This window comes from Perca fluviatilis, chromosome 14 (genome assembly GCF_010015445.1).
Source record: "Perca fluviatilis chromosome 14, GENO_Pfluv_1.0, whole genome shotgun sequence".
Lineage (NCBI taxonomy): Eukaryota > Metazoa > Chordata > Actinopteri > Perciformes > Percidae > Perca > Perca fluviatilis.
The window spans coordinates 12,207,368-12,233,766 of NC_053125.1; the positions used below are offsets into that span (position 1 = coordinate 12,207,368).

The following is a 26,399-nucleotide window of genomic DNA, read 5'->3' on the forward strand; positions in this document are numbered from 1 at the left end:
CATTTTACAGATGGTTACATCACTTAATAGACAACGGGAAGCAATGTATCTGCAGTCTTTGAATATGCTCCATTTTCTTCTATTAACACATTGCTCTTCAAAAGTAGGTATCAATAATGTCCTTCTCACCCACTGTTGTCATATCTAGCTTCCAAGACATGAAAGAGTCTCTAGCCCCAAACCTGACAAAATATAGTAATCATGTCAAGACATATTTACTTCAAGAAGAATAGAGACGCACATGGTCTGGGAGTATGAACAGGTGCATGAGTTTTGGAATAAAACAACATCAATACAATCTGATGTGATAGGATGTCTAATTCCTACTGACCTGATTGTTTTGTTGCTTAATGATGACTCTAAATTACACCTACTTGGGAGACTGAAGAAAATTTGGCTAGCCGGCTCAACCGCAACCAAGAAAAATATAAAAATAATAAAAGATTGATCATAAAAAAAGAATAGAGACATTCACTGAAAAATTGAGATAATGTTATGACGATAGAAACATGTTGCCTGTTAACTAAGTGGTGTTAGGTTAGCTCTTCGGCTAAAATGCTATAGATATGGTTACAAGTTTATAAAGTGATGCTAGAGCACTATGCAGTACAGTATATGAATGATTAACATAAATGCTGATAATGCTGTTTCTGAAAATACTGACATCATGTGTTACCCTAATTTAGCTAATTATTTCCGTTAAATGAAAGCCTCGGCTGCAGTGAAAATTAGGTCTAAATGGCAAGCTGAAAAAAAGAAAAGAATACGCTCAAATTTCCATAGGCTTTTTACACATAAAGAATTGGATAACATATTTGTGGTGTAATTATTTATTTTACAAAACTTAACTGCTCCAGTGTTTGAGGTATGAATAAAAAATGCTTAAAAACACATTCCAAAAACAGCAAAGGAACAATGTGAAGCAAACTGCCCAGATACAAACTGAGAGCCCTGGGGGACGCCAACTCCTGCCTTGGTTGCACCGGATTGTTGTGGTCTGCAGAAGCGCAGAGAACTCTTCTTTTTTCCCCCATCTGTGAGTTGCTCCCACCTCCAGTCTCCCACAGCTCTTGGTTCAAATCAAACAAACTCAAGCCGGTCTGTTATTCTGTTCCTAACAACATGAGGCATTGAGGCTGACATGTTAAATAAAGATATACTGTAAAACTGTACACAGCAGCTACTAGTGCAAATGCGGATGACATTTACTCACTACTGTTGTAACAATATAGACGGCTTTACTTGTAATGCTTATTGCTTTAAAAACATATTTGTAAAATAAATTGAATGTAAACTATCAGTACCCCCTTATTTGTCAATCACACACATTAGCCCACCCCATTATCCCACCACCAAACAAACTGAAATCAAAATAATAATTCACACAAACATCCAAGAACCTGAATCTGAGTTATAAAAACCACTGAGCAAAGTGATCAACACACTCATGCGAATACAAACAATCTGATTGAAGATATGACTAAAACATAAGATACACATAAAATACAGTAACTTTAAGTGAAGACTTTCTTTTCAGAGTGCCATTGATGCAGTGAAACAGACGATATTGTGTAAATCAGTGCATAATATTGAATGGCTACCTTCAGAAATTTGGTAAAACATGCATTTACTAAAACACTATTGCAACATTTCCCCAGGTCTTTGGCTTTTATGGAGACCAACATGATGATTATGTACCGTGAAAGTAAAAAGAAGACCTAGAAAGGCACTTAAAACTACTACGATATTGTTATATATTTACCACACATGGCAAGCTTTGTTTTTGTACAGTTTAGTTATGGGATTGCAAAGTATTATATACCGTGACAACCACGCTATGCCAGTATTAATATGCACTGTATTATTTTCTCCTTAAGTATCCTGTTAAATAATTCAAACAAATCTCTTAACAGTACCATAGCGTTACAGCAAAAAAACACCATAAATAACTCAGTGTTGTGTCAAGTGTCAACTAGCTGTATGTCACCACATGTAGACTAATCTGCTAGTTTTTGTATTACTTATAAAGATATGCATTTTTAAAGCCACAAGTTCAGAAACATTTAAGACCTAACTATGACGGCGATTTGTAGGAATCATTCGATATTTTGTAAATTACATGCATTTGCTTTCTTGCCATGAGCTAGATAAGAAGATTGTTTAGTCATATCTTTCACTTTCTGGCATGAGAGTATATATCTTCTCATCTTACACTTGGCGGGAAAGCGAAAAAGTGTATTTCCCAAAATGTCGAACCATTCTTTTAAGATAAACAGCGTGATTTAAGTTATCTTTGAGGATAGTGTGTGGCACTCTAACCGCATTAATAAGGATTTCACAACAGATTATGATCAGGCAATGATATGAATTGGCTGTGGAATGTTTGTTATACTCAGAGAAACAACTTGATTATACAGCACGTTTGATTAGAACATATACAGCCTAAGACTGATAGCATAAACTTGTTTCTAATTTTCATGGTCAACTGTTAACCGTTTGTCATTTTGTGTCATAATAGTGTCACATATCAGCCTTCAAGTTATGAACTTTGTCCTTTCGCCATGCTTCATAAAACATCACTTCATAGATAAAACGTTCATAGAACAATGCAATAAAACATTCATGAATCATCAAATGATCACCAATTAAAGCAATGCAGTTGGCGGCCGATTCCTGCACTATTCACAAGACATTTCCAAACTGGAACATCACCAACCAGAAAATATCAAAACAAAAACACAGCTCATGCATGACAAATAAAAAGGTTAACATAGTTTAAAGAAACAAGGCACAAACTTTATACGAAAAAACCTGCCTTTCTAATAGACACACTGGTTCTGTCTGTAGCTGATTAAAGGTAAGTAGGAAAGGCTCTTTGTTAAAGTAACCTGAGAGGGGTCCCTTTCGCCAGCTGCTTTCAGGTGAAGACTGCCATCCTTCTGATGCAATTAACCATTTAAAGTGGTTTCCAATGCTAAAAATAGCAGTCACAGTGAGTAAAAAAAGCAACATTTTCCCGTCACTCCCTTAGGTGTTTCTTGACCCTGTTTACTGCCAGTCTGGGCCTTGTAGAGAAAGGCAAAAAAAAGCTTAGAGTATCAACAAACCAAGACTGCTGCCTAGCTCCCATAGCACAAAAGAGGACGGTGAAGGCGAACAGATGGATTCTTAAGTGTGCATACAGTGTTTCATCATGGCAGCCGCTAGAACATCTGCGCAGGCAGGAGGAACTGTAGAGTTACCGGCCTACACGTGGGTGCGGAAGTGGTGGCTGGCTTGGAGCGGCTGTCTGTTTCGGAGCGGGATGAGCCATAGGAGTTTCCAACGAGTGCCGCAAACTTCGGCTAGCGCCCACTGCCAAGATTTCTTTGAGCCATATCTGAAAGGAAGATACAAAAAAGGCAATTTTTAATGTTAAAACTGACTGTGTGAGAGTGATACTAGCAGCCAGTTAGCTTAGCTTAGCATACAGACTGTAAACAAAGCTAGCCCCGCTTTGTCCGGAGGTAACAAAACCTGCCTACAAGCAGCTCCAAAGCTCACTAATTAACAAATCATGTTCTCGTTTGGAGTCTCTGTTGATTGCCTGACAACCTCAAGGTGATGTCAAAACTCCAGGAAGTCACTGTGCCCAGGTAAGAAATAGTCCAGCACAGAATCCCCCATAAAACCACAACTTAGTTTTTGTACAGATTAAACAAACAAGATATAATATTTTAGAGAGCTTTGGAGATGCTGCTAGGTGTATTTACATGTTACCTTTGGAGAGAGCCAGGCTAACGGTTTCCCCTTGTTTCCAGTCCTCATGCTTAGCTATGCTAAGTGGCTGCTAGCTCCAGCTTCACGTTGAATGGACAGACGTTAAGAGTGGTATAAATCTTCTAAACTAACTCTCGGCAAGAGAGTGGATAAGGGGGGCATAAGGAGAAACCGAGCTAAACAGACTCACATTTCCTTTGAGAACAGAGCCATTTTCTCAATGGTGGTGGTATCCTGTAAGGGAGAAAAAAAAGAGAGAACAATGCAAAATGAGAGGATTCATTCATCTATTGCTCCTGTAGACAGCTCCATCTATTAAACACTATTCTCTAAATACGTATAGACGTTTCTAACATTACGGCTCTGCCAAAATTCTTGATGAAAGCCTGTAAATCACTTTGGCTTGTAATAAAACAATGTCAACCCTTTACCTGCAAGATAGTAAACACACATATTTAACACAAACAGCCTGACCCCCAGACTTTCTCTCTTGTTTTTTTTTTTATATTGATCACTCCATTATTGATATAATATAATATAAAATAATATACTCATTGATTGTTTTATTTTTGTGTATTATGTCTTTTGGTTCTGTCTGCAGCTTAGTGCTGCTGCCTAGTTTGCTAGATTGTTCTTAAAGAGACAGAACTTGCCTCAATAAGACAAAAATGCTAAATTACACTGCAAATAAGTACCCTTCATGCATATTCGATAGATCCTACAAAGTGACACTAAACAGTTACATTAGATTGGAAATAGTTGCTGTAGTCTGTTAAGAGAAGACATAATCACATTACATAATTACAGCAGGAAATGTCATTTAAAACAAGGTAATGAGACGTCTAGTCATTACTTAGTACTCACAGAGAGGATGCCTGCCATCTGGGTGTAAAACATGCTAGTCATGCCACCAAACATGACCAAACCCATGAGCGTTGAGACTCGCAGCAGAGCCAGTTCATGGCGTGTTGTAAACTTCTCCTTGCAGAAGAAAAACACAACGTCAGCCCTTTGTTGTAAAATCCTCTTATCATCTCAAAGCTCTATGTGATGACTTTTTCATAGTAAAATATTAACTTTTATATTGGTGTTGTATGATTTTTACAGGATGAAACAAAGCTTTTAGCACTGTCACACAGTACTTAAGACAACTAAATAAATACAGTGAATAGCAGTCCAAATTGCTACACATCTGTAAGCTCTAAAAGAAAAAAACATTTTTTCTGCTGAGAATATTATGTACCTGGTCTAGTCCTGTCAGTGGCTGGAAGTAATAGTACTGGCAGAAGTCCAGCACCAGGGTGAACAAACTGAGAACCTGAGTGTAGAAACAGAGCTGCAGGAAGAGCCAGTGGTTGTCTTCTCCCACACAGTTATTGATCCTGGAAGTAAATAAACAGGATTTAAGATGTGTCCATGAAAAAAATGTTCTCCCAGAATTATATTCGCAGCAAAAGCCTGCAAAGCAACTATATATTTCATAAAATGTTGAGTGATTTTGCATTTTGTTGTATTCCTATTTATTTCTACTTTCCAACACTGTTTATAATAGGTGTCTAATAACGTAACACCTTCATGAGTGTGTGTGTGTGTGTGTGTGTGTGTGTGTGTGTGTGTGTGTGTGTGTGTGTGTGTGTGTGTGTGTGTGTGTGTGTCCTTACCAAGGACAGTGGTGGTCCATCCTGCGTACACAATGGCCACAGCGACTACAGTGGTGGGACCTTTTAGGTCTCATTAAGTTGCACTTATTGCACAACTCCCAGTGCTCTCGCTCTGTAACATAAAAACAACAATGAGTCGTTTGTTGGTTACTACTGGTAGAATTGGCATTACTAGCAGACATAGTGACACAGTAATACCATATTCAAACCTATTTACTGTTGAAAGTATTAGCTGATATCAATTAATATGAGGAACAAAACTGGTAGAGAATGAAAATGCTAGATTGACTATGTTCAGTTATTTACAGGAATGAAGATTTATGGATAAACAGTTAAATGTGCACAATCTGACACACTGGATTCTGTATCCATACCAGAGTGAGGTATGTTGGGGTCCACAGGAAGACGGCCGGGATCTGCTGTGGAAGCTCGGAATAGGGCTGCTAGGCAGAGTGCTGATGCTATGTAATAACCTGAGGGAATACACAGTGGTTAATTTGACTTAAAGCGTGTGATTCATACAGCCTAGTCAGAAATTCCAATTACTTGTTTTCAGTGGTTCTGCCCAAAATAGCTGAGAAATGTTATTATTAATCGCTCATGTGTGTCAACAAAGAAATTCCTACAGTGGGAACAAGGAAACTCACAAACAACTATGGCCCATGGGATGTGTCCCTCATTGTAGTGTGGAAGTAGAACCAGTTTAGGAATGAAGAAAGTGTTGTAGAGCCAGATCCCAAACACCACGCTGATACACAGCCAGCCCATGGGGTCCACCACAAAGTGTAGTCGAAGCTTCATGGCTGCTGGCACTCCGGGGGAAACCTACAGTGTACCCCCAACACACCAACAGATGCAAAATCTCCATTTCATTTGATGATTGGAAATAGATCTCCAGATAACAGACAAGAATTGGTTGACTAAAACATTCCCTGCGCTCTCACACATAGTTAATAAACTTGACATACATGTTTTTCTGTCATTGTTGTATGGTTTCTATGATACCATCATCATCATCATCATCATCATCATTAGTATTAGTTTGCATCACAAAGCTGTGAGATTTTGCCCCAAATACTGTGACATGACAGTGAAAGATATTATGTATAGATGACTAACCATCAGCAAAATAATAGGATCGAGACACCACCATGATCTGACATGTACTGAGAGAGGGGGGGGGGTGGTCTTGCTCTCTGAAATAGGTCATGAGATGAAACCTCAACACAGGCCTACTGCCACTACTCTGCTATAAAGCAGGTGTCTAGAAACAAGCCCAACCTTAACTAACAACCTACACAGATTTCTTACATTAGCATTACATTATCTGCTAATAGAACCCAGTCTAAATCACCATACTGTAAGCAGCTCTTACAAACCTATTAAAGCCCTTGTTATTGCAAAACCTCGCCTGTTCCATCATTCAACTGATAGCACTGGCAGTGCCGAGAGGGGCTTGGCTCTAACGTTATGGTTACTCATATATCTATGATGATCAGCTGGCTAGCGTGATATAATTAACTCGCGTTCAAAATTACATAATTCAACGTGTGTGGCGTCAGTCATGATTTCCTACGCGAAGATAAAAAAGATACATACTTTTCAGTTGCTGTCTTATTTAACGCACGTATCAGTGGTATCAGGTATCAGTGGAGCTACTTCCTCATCCGAGCGTCTGTGGGATGGACCCTATGGCTGGACCGGCTGGACAGGAACACTGGTTTGCTACCGGCAGGCTGCGATACAAACAAAAAAAACATTTCCGGTTGATTTGTATTTAAAAAAATAAAACACGTTTTTCGTTTTTAACATGTTTTATTGGATTATATTCTAGTAATACCTAAAACACGTTTAATAATAAGTAGCCATCTGAACAGTGGCGTATTTGGTAGATTTCATTTATGTTTTTTTTTTGTTGATTTGTAGGTATTTTAATTTGCTACAAAGTAATAATATGAAAAACAAACAAAACCAACGCTGACGGAAAATGAATGAGCAAGTATGATAATCGATATATTGGCCTTTCAAGCAATCCCTTTTTAAGCAAATATTGAGCTTCTGTATAGATATAGGTTAATTAAATAGTTCAGTGCTCCATGCAATTCCAATTAAGCAATTTATTGTTTAATTTCTGTTTTACTTACTCTCTTAATTACCTGTTTGAGTCTCCTTATGTTGCCAATTTTTTTTTTAATTGTGATGGCTGCCACAACATCATAATTTACCATTGGGACTAATTGACAACTGATTATACCGTTGAATGAGTACTATAACATAACAAAGTAGGCATAGGTACTATCTATCTATCTATCTATCTATCTATCTATCTATCTATCTATCTATCTATCTATCTATCTATCTATCTATCTATCTATCTATCTATGATCTGGCAATGCGAGACTAGAGACTTCATGTAATGCTGGTTAACAGACTAATATCTTTGGGGGTTCACATATAATCGTGGTGGTTTGGTACTGGTGATTGTTCCAGATAACCAAAATCTTCAGAGAAAATGTTTTACTCTCTTTTACTCTTTGGGTGGGAGCTGCTGAATGCTGGACCTCTGATTTAACTGTGCACCCATTGTTTTATGTCTATGTGTACACCCCATAGACTGTTAATATACAGTCTATGTGTACACCCTTTAGGCTTTTATTTGAACGACAACATTTGTGGTTTCCGTTTGTATTGTTCTACGGCAGCTGATACCGTGGACAGGTGGGCGGGGGATTTAAGAGCGCAGTGCACCAGCGGCAAGACGGAAAATACAGTCTGCTGCCGCCTTCTGGTGAAGTACATGTACAGGCTTCGTTCACTTCTGTGATTTAAAAAAACGAATTTGTGAATACACTCTGTCGACAACATTAAGGCTTTAAACTTACCACCACTTATTATTATTATTATTATTATTGGTATTATTACAACATGTTACAAAAACATGAATTATAAAACAGATCGGCATACCCATTAAAGAGCCAAACAAGACCTGTCTTACTCTCAAGCAGCAGCAGTGGCAGCAAAAATGTCCTGTCCTGTTAGTAGTGTCCTGTACACTGTCCTGTGACTCCCATGAGTGTTCCGGGACAGTCAGACACTGTCCTGTACACTGTCCTGTGACTCCCATGAGTGTTCCGGGACAGTCAGACACTGTCCTGTACACTGTCCTGTGACTCCCATGACTGTCCCGGGACAGTCAGACACTGTCCTGTACACTGTCCTGTGACTCCAATGACTGTCCCGGGACAGTCATGGGAGTCACAGGACAGTGTACAGGACACTACTAACAGTTTTTGCTGCCACTGCCTCTCCTCTCAAGGCGATACACTCTTATATTATTAGGACATAAAATAAATGTACCCTACTACAGTAACATGTCAAGAAAAATTTATAATTAAATAAATAAAAATAACGGTAGTAAAAATCTGAATAAATAAAACTTAAGTAAAAGGTAGGCAATACTATTACATTTCTTTAAAAACATATATCTTGTAGCATATTAAATATGAACACTTTTCTTATTTATAATTTGGATAGACTCAAAATATTTTCTAAATTCAATTCTGAAAGAATGTGACATTTTGATAAAATTCACATTTATCTACAGCCACAAATCTTGAAACAAATGTGTTAGTGGGATAAATATTGTGCACAATTTCATATTGGAATTATTACAATGTATTAACAAATGAAAAGCCATGTTGTTTCCCATTGAACATTGAGGAAACGAGAGTTTCACACATGGATGTATAATAATTACACAAATTTTCCCCGTGGAAGAATTTAGCTTTTGCTGTAGTAGAAGTAGCCTAACATTAACTCCTTACATGTTTATTACTACATGTGTGACTTGAAATATGTATTCCATTAACAAAGAAGGTAGGTTCTAGCATTTTTTTCTCTCAGAGTCGGGTTTACTGACATGACATGTCAGTGACGTCATTCAACTTCCGCTAGCATTAGCGGCCGGTGTTTGTTGACAGCAACGCCGCTTAGCATAACTCTACTGTGGTAGTTTCATCGTGTTGTCGGGTCAAAATGGCATCATCGAACTCATACAGACTCAGCTGCTCCATCCCGGGCCACGAAATGGACGTCAGGGGACTCGCATCTGCTGTTTTTCCAGAGGGAGCTTTTGTGTCTGTGTCCAGAGACCGAACCGGAAGAGTCTGGGTCCCAAACTCAAGGTAGCTAGCATTAGCCTGCTACTGGCTAACTAATTGTGGTGGTTGGCTAGGATTTAGTTCAGTTTATAAGTAAATATGTTACCAGGAAAGGTGCCCTGACCAAGGAAAGAATCAAGCCAATTAACAACCCCCAGGGAATTTACTTACTATTAATACATCCGTGTTAACGTTGGTAACGTTAGCTAAGTTAGCTAGTAAGCGGTTTGCTAACGTTTACTCAAATTAGCTTTGTCATTCATTCAACTGCAACTATCAATATACACAGCGCGGATGATCGAGTGCGTGCTAAAGTCCACCAGATTTATCGTTAGATTGGTCTTTTGTCTGTCAGTTCATTTACTGACCTTTTTTTTGCAATTATCAGCCACACAATGTCAACCACTTGTTCCAACCATAGACTGTAATATTAACGGTCTATGGTTCCAACACAAGTAACTCCGTTCTCTTAAGATGTCGTTCTCTCTTTCCCTTCTCTTGACAGCCCAGACAAAGGTTTCACAGAGATGCATAGTATGTCTGGCCACTCCAATTTTGTATCCTGTGTATGCATCATTGCACCTAGTGAAACATATCCTCGAGGACTCATTGCCACAGGTGGAAATGATAATAACATATGTGTTTTCACAATGGACCAATCACAGCCGCTCTTCACTCTCACGGGTCACAAAAACACAGGTGAGTTGTGCACTGTACACTCCCAGAAAAATTACGTTCTAATAATCTAATTTGTTCTGCTTTTATCTAGCACATCTGTATTTTATCGGGTTTAAAGATTCAATACTTTTTGCTATTCTTAGTTGTTAGGAAATTGCCTCAGTGTGCTCATTCCAGCTTTCTTATGTTTAATCTCCACAGTTTGCACTCTGTCTTCTGGGAAGTTTGGGACACTTTTGAGCGGTTCCTGGGACACCACAGCCAAAGTCTGGCTCAATGAGAAGTGCATGATGACCTTGCAGGTATGCTGAAGCTTCTGTGATCTTACTCTGAACTTCTCTTGGGAGAGTTTTCCCTAAGAGGCAGTTTGTCAAATGTCGTCTTCCCTAACACTGACTGTGGTTGACATTTGCACTTTTACAATAACTTTTGATATTGATTTAATCTATGCAACTGTAACAAGCAAAAATATTAAAGGGCAGTGTGACGGAGCAAAATCTCGGCTTGTTAATTTTGCTACAGGGCCACTCTGCAGCCGTGTGGGCAGTGGTCATCCTGCCTGAACAAGGCCTTATGCTGTCTGGATCAGCAGATAAGACCATAAAGCTTTGGAAAGCTGGCCGTTGTGAGAAGACATTTACAGGTGAGAGTTTGCAGGTGGTTGATATAAGTAAATAAAATATTTTTGTCTTTGATTTTTTTCTTTTTTATTAGCCCAGCGTGTGAATAAAAGTGTAACTGTGGCTGTTGATAAGTAGGATTGTTTTTAAACTTGCCTCTTAAACCTGGTTATTGTAAGCAGTCCACCCTCAGTCCTTTTAACTTTACCTGCTTTTAGCCAGCCAAACTGATGGGAATGAATAAATGAAATTATGTCAGATTCAAATAATAATAATAATACTAATAAATTAAAATAGTAAATTGTATCATTATTTGGGCTAATCATGTTAATCTAATCAACCATAATAATTCAAAACACTTGTCTGGTGGTCAATGTGTTTAAAATCCATGATTAAGACCCAACCTGTTTTGCTTCCCTTTTAGGCCATGAGGACTGTGTAAGGGGACTGGCAGTGATCAGCAACATTGAGTTCTTCTCTTGCAGCAATGACACAAGTATCAGAAGGTGGCTGGTGACAGGCGAATGTGTACAGGTCTATTACAGCCACACCAACTACATCTACAGCTTAGCTGTCTTCCCCAATAGCCAAGGTTTGTTTATTTTTTTTATATATATCTCTATATCTCCCTATGAAAGAGCATTGTGTGTGTATTTGTTGAACTAGCAGCCATTTGTTTTCCTGCTGTAAGATGGTAGCTGCCTCACCCTCCCTGACCTTAGAGTGATGCTTTCCTCCTTAGATTTCATAAGCACAGGAGAGGACAGGACATTGAGGATATGGAGGCAGGGAGAGTGCTCTCAGACAATCCGTCTGCCTGCCCAGTCTGTCTGGTGCTGCTGCATTCTACCTAATGGTGATATAGCTATCGGGGCCAGGTAAGAACTGCATTTGGCGTGCTAATGTGTGGTCAACACATTAGCAATTTCTGAATCGTGTCACACAACACATTTCTGACTCCTGCATTTCCACAACGTGGTGGAGACTCATCGATGCACATACACAGTACAGTAAGTACTTTTGTGGCTAACCCGGATGCTGCTCCTCTGCCCACAGTGATGGCATTATCCGCGTGTTTACGGAAGCTGAGGACCGCATAGCGAGTGCAGAGGACCTGCAGGCTTTTGAGGATGAACTCGCCAAAACCACCATTGACCCCAAGACAGGCGACTTTGGCGACATTAAAATGGAGGACCTTCCTGGAAGGGAACACCTTGTTGAGCCTGGTACAAAAATAGACTGAGATGTATTTGATCATAATCACTGTGTCTGGTATCTCTGGTTCAAGCTGTACACACCCGAGATCGCACAATTCAGTCTGATAGTGAATAAGTGCCATTGCTATTTCTGCGTCAAGATTTGTTTGCTTATTTCCTCCAGGGAATCGTGACGGACAGACGCGTCTGATTAAAGATGGACAGAAGGTGGAGGCGTATCAGTGGAGTGTCAGTGATGACCGCTGGATGAAAATCGGAGATGTGGTCGGAGGCTCAAACCAACAGACTTCCAAGAATGTGATGTATGAAGGAAAGGTAAGACTGCAAGCTTATCGAGAAGGCAAACTATGCATGCACGCATGAGTACAGTCAAGAGAATGACCCTGGATCCTCCCCTCAGGAATACGACTACGTCTTCACCATTGACGTGAATGAAGGAGGGCCGTCCATGAAGCTGCCTTACAATGTGTCAGAGGACCCTTGGCTAACAGCGCACAACTTTTTGCAGAAGAATGACCTCAGCCCCATGTTCCTCGACCAGGTCGCCAATTTTATAATAGAGAACACCAAAGGACATGTGGTGGGACCAGCCCAGCCGGCTGGTGGTGACCCATTCACTGGTAAGGCCAAAAGCTTAGCTAGATAGCTACTTGTTTTTCTCCCTTTCAGCTTATAATAATGTACATGTTTTATATGTTCATTACAATATTTAAAGGTTATTAGACTGAATTTGTATTTTCCTAAAGGTGTTTTGTCTCTTCATCCGACAGGAGGAGCTCGGTATATCCCCGGGGCTTCTGATGATGGACGCGGCTTTGGAGCTGATCCTTTCACGGGTACAGCACGTTTACTTAAAGATTTTTTTCACTGACAATCACCAGAGATGTTCTTTTTAAAGCTGTTATTTATTTATTTTTTCTCCCCCCACAGGCTCCGGTCGCTACATCCCAGGGTCGGGTCCAAACCCAAGTGCTCCTTCAGGTGTGGCAGACCCCTTCACAGGTAAGTTACTAACCAAAGGAATTGTGGACAACTCAGTGTAAACATTAGACTAAACTAAACCAACTCTCTTGAACAACTGAGATACTGGGGTCATAATGCTTGTGTGTCGAGCGAAGACCAGGGATTTGTTTGTGACAGCTGTTCGGTGGCAGACCCATGTACACAGTTCTCCTATTAATTATCTTTTAATGTTGAGGGTTTTACTCACTGGGTCATACTCTCCTCTACTCTGCAGGAGGAGGTGCCTATTCCTCAGCAGCCCTCAGACAGACGGCAACTAACATCTACTTCCCCAAGACCGATGGTGTGACCTTTGAGCAAGCCAATTCCTCGCAGATCATTGGTAAGGATTTCAAGTATGGGTTTGATGATGTGCCTCTACAGTCTACACGCGTCAGTTGTGAATGACAGACATTTCTAAGAACTTCATTAATGGATTTGAGCTTTTTGTCAAAAAGCCCCGAAAACCTTTTTTCAGCTTTTTTACTGAGTAATGGGGCCCTACGTGAACACATTATTTTCCTGCCTACGTTAGTTTTGATTATGTCACATTAGAGATTTCTGTATTTATCTGTCTAATCTAACTGGTTTGTAGTGGGTGGGGCTCAGTTGGGAAAAGGTGATTCAGCAATAATGAATCAGAATCTGATGACAGTTGGTGGGCATTGTCAATAAAATCTGATCAAACCGCACCAACACCATCCTGATGAAGCAGAATAACTTTTAGGTGTTATCTAAAGATGATTTTTTTTCTTTCTTTTTTCTTGTATGTTGCTTATTTAGTCATGCCTATTTCAAAAGCCTAAGATTTGATGGCAAATATAAGCATCTTTAAAAGTAAACATTTCCAATTAATTTCTTGTCATGAAGATTTTGTACCAAAATGCCATTTCACTTGGTTCATTAAAGCTTATTCACTGCGTCGGGGTCAATGACTTGTTCTTTCCACACCAGCCAAGGTAAAGGAGCTAAATGGAGGTGCCCCTCCGGAGCACAAGCTTTCTGAAGAGATTCTGGAAAGCCTTCAGAGGCTGCTGGTGTCTGTCTCTGAGCCCAACTCCTCCATGTCTCCCCCAAGCATCCAAGAGATCAACGTGCTGTGGAAGGCCTCTCACTGGCCTGAAGGTACAACAACAGCATACCAACCCAATTTATGATTTCTTTCTTCCATTTAATGTTTGTGGATTGATTGTTATTATTTCTGCTAAGTAATTATCAAAAGCAGAAAGCTTAACATGATTTAAGGTTCTTTAGTTCATTAATGTTCGCTAACCAAACTCTCCTTTCCTTCCCCCTGGACTTCAGACCTCGTGTTTCCTATCCTGGACATTATGAGGCTGGCAGTGCGCCACCCACAGGTTAACGAGACTCTCTGTGGAGAGGCAGAGGGAGTCCAGCTGTGCAACCACCTGCTGAGCCTGATGAGGCCTGAGGGGCGTCCTGCCAACCAGATGCTGGCGCTGCGGACTCTGTGTAACTGCTTTAGCGGCAGGCACGGCCGAGCCCTCCTCATGGCCCAGCGTGAAACCGTGCTATCACATGCTGCCGACCTGGCCACAATCTGCAATAAGAACATCCACGTTGCTCTGGCCACTCTGTTGCTTAACTACGCTGGCTGCCTGCACAGCCAACCCGATCTCGAGGCCAAGGCCCAGTGCCTGTCTGTGGCCAGTAGAGCTCTGGAGACGGTACAAGACAAGGAGGCTGTGTTTAGGCTGCTGGTGGCCTTGGGAACCACTGTGGCCTCAGACCAGACAGCCCAGGACCTGGCTCGCTCCCTGGGGGTCAACTCTCAGATTTCCAAGTACTCATCAGTGTCTGATCCATCTAAGGTGGCCGAGTGTTGCCAGCTGGTTTTAAAAGAACTACAATGATGTAAATGATTAGAAAAAAAGAGCACTTGTTTCTTACTATCACTCTGTTCTGACTAATCAGTTGTAGTGGAGACTTAAATACTTGTATGTTCTGCAATAAAAAAAAAAGGACAAATGAAATCTGCATATGTTTAGCCTGTGTTTTTATTACTGCACCACCTTTCCAAAGCCCCTAGACTCATTTGTTGGGTAAATGTAGGATAAATGTATGTAATAATGGCTTATAAATATTTATAAACTATTAACAATACAATGTGTAAAGTTAAACATATATCCCACTGTTAAACATGTTTAATTGTATTTCATTCTACCATGTTACACTTTAACTCACTAAAATGTGGTATTGCAGGGCAAGTGAAATGCAAATTGTAGCTGGGGGAAAAACAACTTTGGTGAGTGACATGGATATTTTAATTGCTCAATGTCCTGACAGGTAAGATAGCTAACCTGCAGAGTATTCATTCGGGGAAAGAGGTCTATTTACAATGCAATGCAATATTTTTTTTAAAGCTTGTTAATGGTGGTCTTGGTTTATATCAACTATTAAAAGGAGCCTGAGGCTTGTATGTTTCTTCACTTCTTTGTTGGATACTCTAGAACCGGTTCCCCTTGTCCAACATTGAATAAAATGAGTCCTCTTTGTATCACGAGGTCCTCCCATAAAACAAATGTAAGGTATTTTATTGTGTTACTTCTCAGTTGACTGTGGGTTAATATACCCTTTTTCACGGCAGACATGTTGACATGTCCTAGCAGGAAAAGCACAGGTGTATTCAAAACCATTAATGATGGCTGCATTCCACTTAGGAGAGGTCCTGGTATTGTGCATGCTGACTCACTGAAATAGCTCACTGGGACACTTGATGGAATTCAGCCATCGTTAAAGGTTATCAATTTCAGCTGTGCTTTTCCTACTATGACAAGTCAAAAATGTCTGCTGTGAAAAAAGGTCCATTAAGTAAGACATCCAGTGCCGCTAGGTTCCAGCATGGGAAGCCCTTTTTCCTTTTATTTTATGGTCGAACCTGAGTCTAGGCAACTTAATAAATCCTCGGTTACACAAAAGATAGAGCTGTTATTCGCTCCCCGGAAGTATTTGTTAACAACATCCGGGTAGTTATTGGAAAAAAATTGGCGGTTTGTGTTCTTGCTGCGGTTTCGTTTTCCTGACAGAAATGTGTGAATTTAGTTTAACAAATGTGAAATCAAACGCAACGTATGTTTTTGTAACTTCTGTAACACGTAACTCCTTCGACAGCTTTTGTTGATTAAATAACAGTCTGTTAAATGTATCTTGACAAACTCAAAACAAGTTAGCCAACCGTGAACTTTGTGTTAGCTAGCTAGCTAGCAGCTAAAGCTATCCAGGCTGGGTTTTTGACCAGTCGCCACCGTAACGTTACGTAGCTACGTTACTCTCCCACTGCTTTGTCCAACTGGGTATAATGGCGAACCCGGCATTGTTGCAGAAAAAGAATGGAAAATATCTGTGGTTTGCTCTTCTCGGACTCGGACTTCAACCAGACACTGCATTGTCGTTAATCGCCGGCAAAACCAACATAAACGTTAAACACATCAACCTGGGACCGTAAGTCTGATGTTAATACTGAATAATGTTAGCTACTTGGCTAGTTAATGTGGCTGCTTTCACTTGAAGTAACATTTAACCTTAAGTTCTTGACGTTAAGCTTTATTCTAACAATAGGAATATGTTCGACAAACCAAACAAGGATGCCTTCTATATAGTAACCCATTTCCTGTTGGAGAGACTCAACCCGACACGATTTAACGAGACATACAGGTAAAGTTAGACCTGATCAACTTTTGCCATTCATATGTAGAAGTGTGTAGGGTTCATTGTCAAAACAATAAAACATTTGCTTTGGATTAGGCACTGCTGGCCTGTTTTGAACCACAAAGCAGATGCTGAGTTTCGCAAAGTTACCTGCGCTTGGCTGCGAGAAATTATGGTAAGAATTTGAGTGTATTTGTTTTTATTATTTTCTTTTTCTAAGCAAATAACTTCCAGTCGAATTTTACTGCATCACTGATCAAATGCCTAAAATATAAAGAAAATAAATTTGTCACAGTTGCTGCTTCTGTCGTTTAGTATACTACATAATCTAGTGATACCCATCTTGTTTTGAAATGTGTAGGATGAAACTGCAAATTCAGGATCCAAAGTGGTAGCATCCTTGTTCCTCTCACCCGGAGGCCCCAAGTTTATCAGCTTGATGCTTCATTTGGCCAGTCACGTCATGCTGCAGGAAATGAAGACTTTTCCTACAGGTGGGTCTAATTAGAATTATTTTCTTTTTCTTTTCTATACCAGTACCTCATATTCACAATCTGACTTCAATCCCACAGTGTAGAATGAGACCACAATAGCCAGTTGTTGTTGTTTCACTTAGTTTAATTTTAATTCTTCATGGAGTTAGCACTCAAAAGACTATCAAATATTTTTGAACATTGCCAGATGACAGCTGGGTTCCTGAGGCTGCAGCAAATCCCGCTTCCTCCCTGGCCATGGCAGTGAAGAGACTCAACCTGATTACGACCCGTTTTTTGAAAGCTGGAGTGAGTCAGGACCGCTTTCTTCACGAGTACCAGAGACAAGCACAGTAAGTCCTTTTGTTGGCAGTTCCATCTTGGAGGCTGGACAGAACTAGATGTTATTTCATATTTAAATTAGCAGATGGAAGCTTTCTACAAAACTACAACGGTAAACCTAATAAATATTCCACTTAACTGAAGTTATGGCAACAAAATTAAACTACTGACTTATTAAAGTCTGCCATTACCAAAAATGAAACGTCTGTAGTAAAAGTTAGTTTAGTAAAGACAATGGTTACTAAAACTAATAAAATTGTAAATAATACATTTTATGAAATTCTAATTAAAGTGATGTGACTGTTACCGTACTTATTTTCTAGATTCAGAGGTAACAACCATGCTGCAAATGTAATGTGCATTGCCTATACCTATTCATTATAATAGTTTGAGCTCTGTAAATGGCAGTAGTCCATGATGACACTTAAGGGGAAATATTTTGTCATTCCCTTTTTCACACACTGACCTAACATGTTGGGGGGAATTTAATAAAGCATGTTTAATGTATTAGCTATGTAGCCTGATGCTCAGTATGTGGACATATTTTTACTATTTGAATTTCTTCATCTGTTCTTGTGTTTAAAAAAATAAAAAAATAAATAAAATGAAAAATGCGATGAGCTAACTTTTCAGAGGTTTATATATTTATTTTTTTACATAAATCTTGTATCGCTGCTCTTGATGTTGCATGTTTATTGGCCATTTGTTTCACGCCCCACCTGTGTCTGGTTACCTAATTGGTAACCCTATGGTTAACGAGGCCAGTTGGCAGCTATTGGATGTTCAGTCAGTGTCCACAGGTGAAACAAATTTAATTAATGATGGCTCTGTTACATGCAGTGTCCCAGTAATATCTGGGCTGCTATCAAATACAGAATGTCTGCTGTGAAAAAGTCCTTTTGAAACTGTGTACAGAGACCGCTACATTATGTTAAATTCTAGAAATTTACATTTTGAACTTTAACTTCATTTTATATTTTGTTTTGCACATGGAAGTCAGTTTCTTCTATTATTGGTACAAAGTCTTTTATCCTGGTTTTCAAGGCTCCTGGTGAAGTCCATGCGGGACATCAGAGCAGAAGGTCCCAAGTATGATGAGCTACTTAAGTATGTATACTTATTTTATTATAGAAAAAAAAAGTATATATTTATTTATATTTATATTTTTTTTCTTCTCCAGTACTTCGGACTTCAATGTTCTTAGTCCAGATTGTTCAGTCTGTTTTATCTACTTTCAGGCTTCACAGCAGTGAATCTACACAGGGAGATTCTTCAGCTGAGAAGACTCAAATGGTATGTCATTGTTTGTAAATCATGAGATGTGATTTGTACGTCTTGTGGGAAGACATTTCAGCAGTGCTGCTTATGGCAAGTTTCCTGCCTAATAATACAAAAAACCAATACCTCTCTGCCAATTTGCCAGAGGTTAGGTGACATTCTTATATTGAGAAGAGTTAGATTGAGAGAGATTTTTAAGAGCTCATGTTAGTACTTTGTCTTAAGGTGCGCTCCTTGTGGTCGGATATTGATAGAATGCTGTCGACTATCAAAGAGGAACAGAATGCAGTGGAAAGTGTTTTGAAGGGGGAAGTGGATAAATATGTCCTGGACGGTACCGATCGAGCCCTCAACATTCCTCGCAGTCTGCTGGAGAGAATTGAACGGCTCCCACATCAGGTGAGAGTAAAGATAATGTGACAGGTCACTCTGTTGCTGGTGGCCTGTTAATTCCTATACACGGCACATTACTTTTATTCATTTGGCTCTGAATCCATAGTTTTATTTTATTTTTTTTCACTGTAACCTCACGCATGTTTTCCAGTTGAGTTCAGGGAATGTGTATGAGGCTGGCCAGTTGAACATCCTGTGTGTGTTGGAGCTGACGAAGCACGCGCTGCAGCTGCTGAGGGAGGAGCGACGTCAGGTCTCTCATGCCCCCAAGCCTCAGCTCAGTCCTCAGCACCTGCAGGAGAAATGTCAGCAGATGGGCCGTGCGCTGCAGAACCTCCAACTACTCAGGTATACAGTAACCCACACACTTGACAGAAAGCACTCTATGCAACCTGTCTGATCTTCAGCACAATGACTTGATGTATTGATATTAATCACAATGTTTTTAATTAGTATTTTAATTTTGGTGTGTGTGTCCATGTCCCAGAGAGAGGATTTCCAAGGAAGAAATTCCTGAGGTCATGAGTACCATCAGAGAGTTGGAAGCTGCATGGGACAGGAAGTGGATGGATACCCTGAAAGACACACCCCTAGTATCTTTTCTGAGTGAAGATCCTGTGAGTGGTCTTGGGATTTTTGAACTTGGCTTGCTACCATAACAGTATAATCTGTACTTTTAAAGGGGAATGAGAAATGTTTGTCACGTTATTGTTTTGGTAGTATCAAATGTTTCACTGTAGTTGCATATCCTAATTTAATTCACATTTATTTTTTTAAGGCTCTTGGCTTCCTGTCACCAATGGCTCCACTGTCTTTTGAACCGGCAGCTGACGCTAGTTACAGGAGTAGTGTCTTCTCTCAGTACCCTGCAAAACTTCTCGGTGAGCAAAATCCAATTTACATAAATAGTTGGCAATGTATTCACAACATTGCAGTTGTTCTAACTATGCTTCTTACACTTTTTCAGACGAGAAGCCTGCAGAGAGTAAATTGCAGGAAGGTACCCCCCCTACCTCTTCTAATCCGAAGAGGTAATGAAACCTATATTTGAACAGCTCTTGAGGGAAATGTAAGCTTAAAATGCATTATTTGAAATGTTTGGTGTATTGGCTTCTGATGGGAGGCAGATACCTGGGCAGTCCTGAGCAGTGCTCTGTCCGTCACTAGTCCTCCCTAAAGCATCCATGCTCTCTGATGACCGCGGCGAATTGAGAGAAATTGCCACGGACAGATACGGAGCAGACACTCTGTCTAAAGTACCAACCTTATCATGGACTGATTATTAAATGTGTTACAAAAACTATAGAAGCTTGTACAGTTGACTTGGTAGTGTTGTATAATACCTTAGGTAAAAGTGTACATGAGCCATTATTGGCTACGTTAAGATGCTCTCGTTGCTTTCACTGTACCTGAGCTTTACTGCATTGAGGAAAATATAGTTGGTTACACTATACAAACTTGTTTCAATAATAAATCAAACAATTTGTCTTTGAAACAGCTCTAGCCCTGCAACGGCTAAAAGGCCTGAAAGTCCTGTTAACACGCAAGCGTCGTCAAAAGCAAACACCTCTCTGGACTGGCTTTTTGACACACCATCCCCTCCTCTGAGGGCTCCATCAGTACCACCACCTCAGGCTAGTATATTTCAGCTAACCTGTTTTGAGTTAAACTCCTGTTTAGTGGATAAACGCCACCTTTTTTGAATTTGTGAGCACCAGTTCTTCTGAAACTGTATGTAACAAAGCTCTACTTGTTTTTAGGCTAGTGTGAGGAAGACGGCCCATGTTGATCAGAAGGTGACCCCCATGAGGAACGAAACTCAGATATTAGACATGGAATGTGATAACCTCGCTGATCAGGTATAGTGCTGACTTTCAAACGAATGGAAGTGTCAAAGGCTGCAATGCAGGAGCTTAGAATTATAAATACATTTTGTCTTGTTTATATAATTCAGAAAAACAAACTGATATTTTAACAATCGTTACAGCTTTTTTTTAATTTATTTTTTGTTAAAGCTGTACGGATTGTCAAAGTCTTGAATGAGGAGGAAAGTGGCCTCAAGAGATGCACAAATGGGCTCGGAGACCCAGTCCTGACTAAAGGGGTGTGTGTGTGTGTGTGTGTGTGTGTGTGTGTGTGTGTGTGTGTGTGTGTGTGTGTGTGTGTGTGTGTGTGTGTGTGTGTGTGTGTGTGTGTGTGTGTGTGTGTGTGTGTGTGTGTGTGTGTGTTAGTTTGCAGATGCTGTAACTACAACCAGTCCTCCAGAAGGCAGGGCCAAGGTTATGGACTTGGATGGCCTTCTGGGCACTCTTCATAGAGGTCCCTTCTCTGCTAGAAAGCAGCTGGCACGTACACCTGAGAGCTTGAGTAAGTCGTGAGCTGTTGCATTTTTGTGAATTCTGTGCAAATACCTGAATGGCAGAGCTTATTTAGGATGGTTAAAACCGAAGAATGTGGCCTCATAAAACTAACAGTTTTGCCTTTTTTTAGTCACCTTATTTTCAGTTGGTAAATTTTTTTTAAATGTTTTGATTTTTTTTCCAAGTTCTGGATGTGAAGAGCTCCTGGCGCAAGGCAGTTGAGGAAGATGAAGTTGAGAAAATGGGGCGGTTGGCCAAGTTTAACGACAGCATAGCAGGGCGGCTCACTCCCCTCGGTGAGCACAATGTGTTGCTGAGCCCCGATGCTCCCTCCCAGAGTGTCTCTTGCAGTGTCACCCCTCCTTTAACAAGCCACAGCAGCCCCCCTGTCAGCCAGCATGGAGTTTCTCTTAAATCCACTCTGTTCTGGGACACCTTTAATGCTGAGGCTCTCGACAGCTATAGCGGCACTGGCAGCAGTGCGGTCCAGTTCAGCCTCGATCATGAAACGCTCCCTGAAATGTCGAGCTGTGACAGTCTGCTGAGCCTCGACGACGAAGCGGTGGATTTGAAGAGTGAGGAGGAGGATAAGCTCCTAATCCCCTCTTTGAAGACTGAGGTGATGCAATCGGCACTAACCCCACGTCATCATCTGGGTCAGATCCAGCAGGCGTACCAGGACGGCTCCTTCACGGAAGGCAGGCAGAGGATACCGGAGTGTCCTCTGTCGGGACACACGGTCTCTGGTTTGGACAAAGACTGGCTAATGGAGCCTTCAAAATTAGTGGAAGCTACAGACAAGGTCTTCTCTCTGGACCTAGAGGCACTGGAGACTCCTTCAACTCCAAAGAAGCAGGAGTACAGCCTTCCAAAACTGATCACATTCTCCCCGATAGATGACATGAAGTGTTGACTACATTCATATCAAGACCACTTTTTATCCTTGACTGTCAAAACGCTCCCTAATTTTAATAGACCTGTAACAAATTTGCACATAACCTACTTTTGTCACACTTTTTCTTTTCTGTGCGTTTTAAAATGGAAAGACATGAACTGCTTAATAAAATTGTAAGATATTGCTCCATTTCCTTGTTTACTTGTGTATATAAATGTTATACCTGTATAGGAGAGCACCTTGGAACTTTAATTTCCAGGAACTAGTTGGGTAACAGTTTGTATCAATGTCAAGCTTTTCTGCCTCTAACATCTACGTGTGCATTGCACTATCAGCATGGTTTCTAACCACACAATGTCTTGAACAAGATGTAAATGTCTTTTGTAGGTATGTGACTGCCAATGTGAAAGGGACAATGTGCTGTCAGGTTGAATAAAGTTGTAGAATTTCTTGAATGTCAGATTAAACATTTGACAAAAGTGTGTGTGTGTGTGTATAAATTAACTGCAGACTGAAACATGAGTCTGATGAAAGGGCTTTTTTATTTATTTTTTGCTCATGGCTTGCATATTTATTAGACGCAAGCCCCTGTTTTCATCACGTCCAACTTGCATTCAATGCATTGATAAGTTGTGGGAGTCTCAAAATGTAACATGAAGTCAGACTGGGTTTGTTACTGCTAGTGTTTTCTCCAGCAGCAGTTGCAGCTAAAACTGTCCTGTTAGTAGTGTCCTGTCCACTGTCCTGTGACTCCAATGACTGTCCCGGGACAGTGAGACACTGTCATGTACAATATGTCTGGGAGTCACAGCACAGTGTACAGGACACTACTAACGGGACAGGACAGTTTTTGCTGCCACTGCTCTCTCGTTTTCCGATAAAGCAGAAAAATGTTTCCACACACACCTGTTGCGGTTTTTTATCCGTGTAACGGCTGTGTGTAAAGATGGGGGCGCCAGAGGCAAAGGAAAACCATGGAGCAAAAAGAATGAAGCGAGTCAAGGCAGTACTAAAAACTCAGCGAAGTCGGGATGTCAAATCCTTTACCCTTCACAATAAAACTCAAAATGTGCAATCGGTTATACAAGACCTGACTAGATCTGAGGTCCTGCCACGTACGGTAGAATTGTGGCTCGTTCGATACTGAAGTTGGCATTTATCTTACGTAAAATGGTTGTGTAGAACAGTTAAAATATATGCAAAAGCAGCATAGTATATATGTTATACACTATAAATATAAACTATAACAAAAATATATATGATGCATAACCATGTTAAGTATGCTACTATTACTAAGAATAATTTGACACAATTGAAAATAGCTTTATTCTGGAAACTGCAACACGTGTTCGCCACTGAGGGGCTTTACTTTGAAAAAAAAGCACACCGGAAGTGATGGTTTTATGTGTATTAGCTAGCTTGATAGCGCTCCCCAAGGCCAGCCTCGCCTCTGTCAGTTGCAGCAGGGACTGTAGCCTCTCCTCTTTGGGCGGTTCCAGTCTCAAAGAAACGTTTAGGAAGAAAGCCCAGCAACAAAACTATCAGCGCAGACACAAACATGGCGCCTGCCTTCGCTGACAACTTCAGATGAAAGTGTGGCGAAGAAGTGGACAGCAAAGTTTCAAAGGAGTATTTCGAAGTGCCTTTTTTTGCGCGCCGTCCTGTTTTAACCTGTATCAGTTTGCATACATAGAAATACGGACTGTATCAAGCGGGTAAATAACAGCAAGTTGCCTACATGTCAACATTGTCTCTCGCTGCAGTGTAAACGGCTGGTAAGTGCTTCTGTTTTTGAATTTACTTAGCGGAGTTTGTCGTGGGAATTAGAACTAGTAGTTTAACTATTTTTAGGTGACTTTAGCTGTGTATAAGTAAGGTCGCCTGCTGAAAATACATTGTCCTGGTGTTGTGCTTCTGCGGTCGCCCTCTACACTTTTCATCGTGTGTTCTCCAACCGCGGAAAGAGAGTCAGCCACGTATCACTGCACAGGCGGATCACAGGGGGACATTTCTTTTGTTATGTGTTGTTGGTGATGTGTATTTCCTGCATAAAAGTTGACCTAATTATCGGTCGGATGCAACAGTTGGGAATATAACCCCCCTCCTATTCCCCTCTCCTTCCGGGCCCTCCTTAAAGCCAGATAAACAGACGCTGCTCTCCTGGAGCCTGCCTAACCTTGCAGGTGTCTTCTCTCAGCCACATTGAAAAAATGAATTTCCTGCTTAAAAAATGAGAGATATTTGATTTTAAAAAAAAGCTTTAGCGAGAGAGTTTTGCAGTTTAAGACACTTAGAACTGTACCTAAGACAAGGAACTGTTAACCTGACTGCCTTTTGGGCATGTGGCTTGCTTTTTATCAAGGGACATTTTCTCAGAATATGCCATGTCAGCATTTGTGTGACCCTCAACCTAGGACGTAGAGTTGTGTTGGATGCCTCCGTTGGTATTGTGGATGTGTGTGTTGGGTGAGCACAAATGCCATTGAATGCATTGCTAAGGAAATGCTCACATATCTATGCCTCAGCATTTGACAGTTTGCCAGTCAGCAGCAGTCTCTTACCCCCCCCAAGGGCAGCAGAGTACTCCCAGCTTCAGCTTCCCAACACCGTTTTGGTGATTCATGGCATGCATGTGATGTTCCTGTTATGACAGCCATAGCACAAGTCCCAGCACAGCAGAGCATGGCACTTCTTCTTGTACTTATTTCATTCAGATTGCATATTGTACTGTAAGTGTTTGCCACCTGAGATGACAGCTGGACTAAAACAGTTGGACTTAAACAGAATAATCAAGCCTTGTGGAGGAAGTAAATCATGGAAATAATTGCTACTGCAGAATTTCATCATCCCTGAGCCATTGACAAGTGGAAATGCAGGAGCAAAATCTCTTTCTTGACCTTGCCTTGGCCTGACAGCGGCAGGGGAGTGGAGTGAATGTTGCCTCCTACTAACCGCTACAGGCAGCAGCAGGTATAAAAGTAGGTCATGGCTTCACTGTGGCTTTGTGTACATTGAACTTGTACTTTGTCACCACCGCTGGTCTTCCAAAGGCTCTGTCAGGTGACTAAGGAAAGGAAGTAGATTGGCCAAGGGAGCTGCAACGGACTGTTGAAGGATTCTGTGGTTGCCTAGGCAAAAGTCAAATTGGATTTCGACGAGTGTGAAAAAATCCAGTAACTCATTCTTTGGGACAGTAAGAGGAATTTCTCCCAAGAGCAACAAAGGTGGCTGTTTGTGAAATGTCTGCTGTGATACATCAGTGCAGATTCTTTCAGTGAAGCCAGTCAACTACCATCTCAACTGCTTTTATCTCTTACTCTTCAAATGACTCTACTGCTTAGCTGGCACTTCAACTGCCATCATTGAACTGTCACTAATTTCATTAAGCACTAACTGACACCTTCAGGTCAATTTTCACCCACACTTTGACTGACTTGTCTTATTACTTTCGCGACTTGAAGTTCCACTGAATTGTCAACCCTTTTCAACACTTTAAGTGATACTTCATCTTTGCTCAGTGCTTTACACGTCAACTTCATTTATGACTTCCATTTTGACAAACTCTTTTAGGTCTCAGGTTTTTACCTTTTGAACAACCACAACCTCAACAAAAAATTCCATCTCTTTCAATTCCCACAACTTCGACTGTTCGTACACTCCAACTGCTTTCTGTGCTTTCACACTTCTTCGACCGACACACTTTAACTGACATCGTCTTTCAGTGTTTACATTTGAACTGAATGTCTTTTAGGAATTTCAAACTTTAACTGACACTTTCTGGTCAATTCATCATCTATGCACTGAGTGACATTTCAACTCCTTTTTAGAGCTTAAAGGTCCCATGACATGCTGCTTTTTGGATGCTTTTATATAGACCTAGTGGTCCCCTAAT

The 26,399-nt window shown here is 40.6% G+C and overlaps 4 protein-coding genes and 1 non-coding gene across 9 annotated transcripts in view; 4 read left to right on the forward strand and 1 right to left on the reverse strand.

The window, feature by feature from the left end:
• Positions 1-1,204: 1,204 nt before the first annotated feature.
• Positions 1,205-10,060, reverse strand: zdhhc21 (zinc finger DHHC-type palmitoyltransferase 21). 3 transcript variants are annotated; one of them, XM_039822935.1, is made up of 9 exons: positions 9,949-10,060; positions 7,020-7,156; positions 6,068-6,245; positions 5,795-5,893; positions 5,421-5,532; positions 5,003-5,141; positions 4,624-4,740; positions 3,950-3,993; positions 1,205-3,379 (listed from the first exon to the last, which is right to left on the reverse strand). In XM_039822935.1, the coding sequence occupies exons 3-9, from the start codon at positions 6,219-6,221 to the stop codon at positions 3,247-3,249; spliced, it is 798 nt and encodes a 265-aa protein (XP_039678869.1). In that variant the 5' UTR covers positions 6,222-6,245; positions 7,020-7,156; positions 9,949-10,060; the 3' UTR covers positions 1,205-3,246. The 3 variants fall into 3 exon arrangements, with proteins under 3 accessions (XP_039678869.1, XP_039678870.1, XP_039678868.1); XM_039822936.1 differs by having other exon boundaries at positions 6,068-6,259; XM_039822934.1 differs by having other exon boundaries at positions 6,068-6,267.
• plaa (phospholipase A2-activating protein) lies at positions 9,348-15,097 on the forward strand. Its single transcript, XM_039822933.1, has 14 exons — positions 9,348-9,604; positions 10,086-10,279; positions 10,460-10,560; positions 10,781-10,901; positions 11,303-11,470; positions 11,621-11,756; positions 11,935-12,104; positions 12,259-12,410; positions 12,496-12,715; positions 12,866-12,931; positions 13,026-13,097; positions 13,333-13,440; positions 14,052-14,222; positions 14,403-15,097. The coding sequence occupies exons 1-14, from the start codon at positions 9,456-9,458 to the stop codon at positions 14,969-14,971; spliced, it is 2,397 nt and encodes a 798-aa protein (XP_039678867.1). The 5' UTR covers positions 9,348-9,455; the 3' UTR covers positions 14,972-15,097.
• Positions 15,098-15,914: 817 nt separating this feature from the next.
• Positions 15,915-22,989, forward strand: haus6 (HAUS augmin-like complex, subunit 6). Its single transcript, XM_039823336.1, has 16 exons — positions 15,915-16,559; positions 16,677-16,772; positions 16,863-16,941; positions 17,128-17,260; positions 17,448-17,592; positions 18,626-18,688; positions 18,820-18,874; positions 19,085-19,258; positions 19,404-19,600; positions 19,740-19,869; positions 20,031-20,133; positions 20,220-20,283; positions 20,751-20,886; positions 21,013-21,111; positions 21,484-21,619; positions 21,798-22,989. The coding sequence occupies exons 1-16, from the start codon at positions 16,417-16,419 to the stop codon at positions 22,523-22,525; spliced, it is 2,481 nt and encodes an 826-aa protein (XP_039679270.1). The 5' UTR covers positions 15,915-16,416; the 3' UTR covers positions 22,526-22,989.
• On the forward strand, positions 20,370-20,500 carry LOC120573732. Its single transcript, XR_005641772.1, has one exon.
• Positions 22,990-23,994: 1,005 nt separating the features above from the next.
• The window catches only part of dennd4c (DENN/MADD domain containing 4C), a 42,901-nt gene continuing 40,496 nt past the window's right edge, over positions 23,995-26,399 (forward strand). For all 3 annotated transcript variants that reach the window (XM_039821358.1, XM_039821359.1, XM_039821356.1), the window contains exon 1: positions 23,995-24,282. The gene's annotated coding sequence lies outside the window, so the exon portion shown is untranslated. The remainder of the gene's footprint in view (positions 24,283-26,399) is intronic.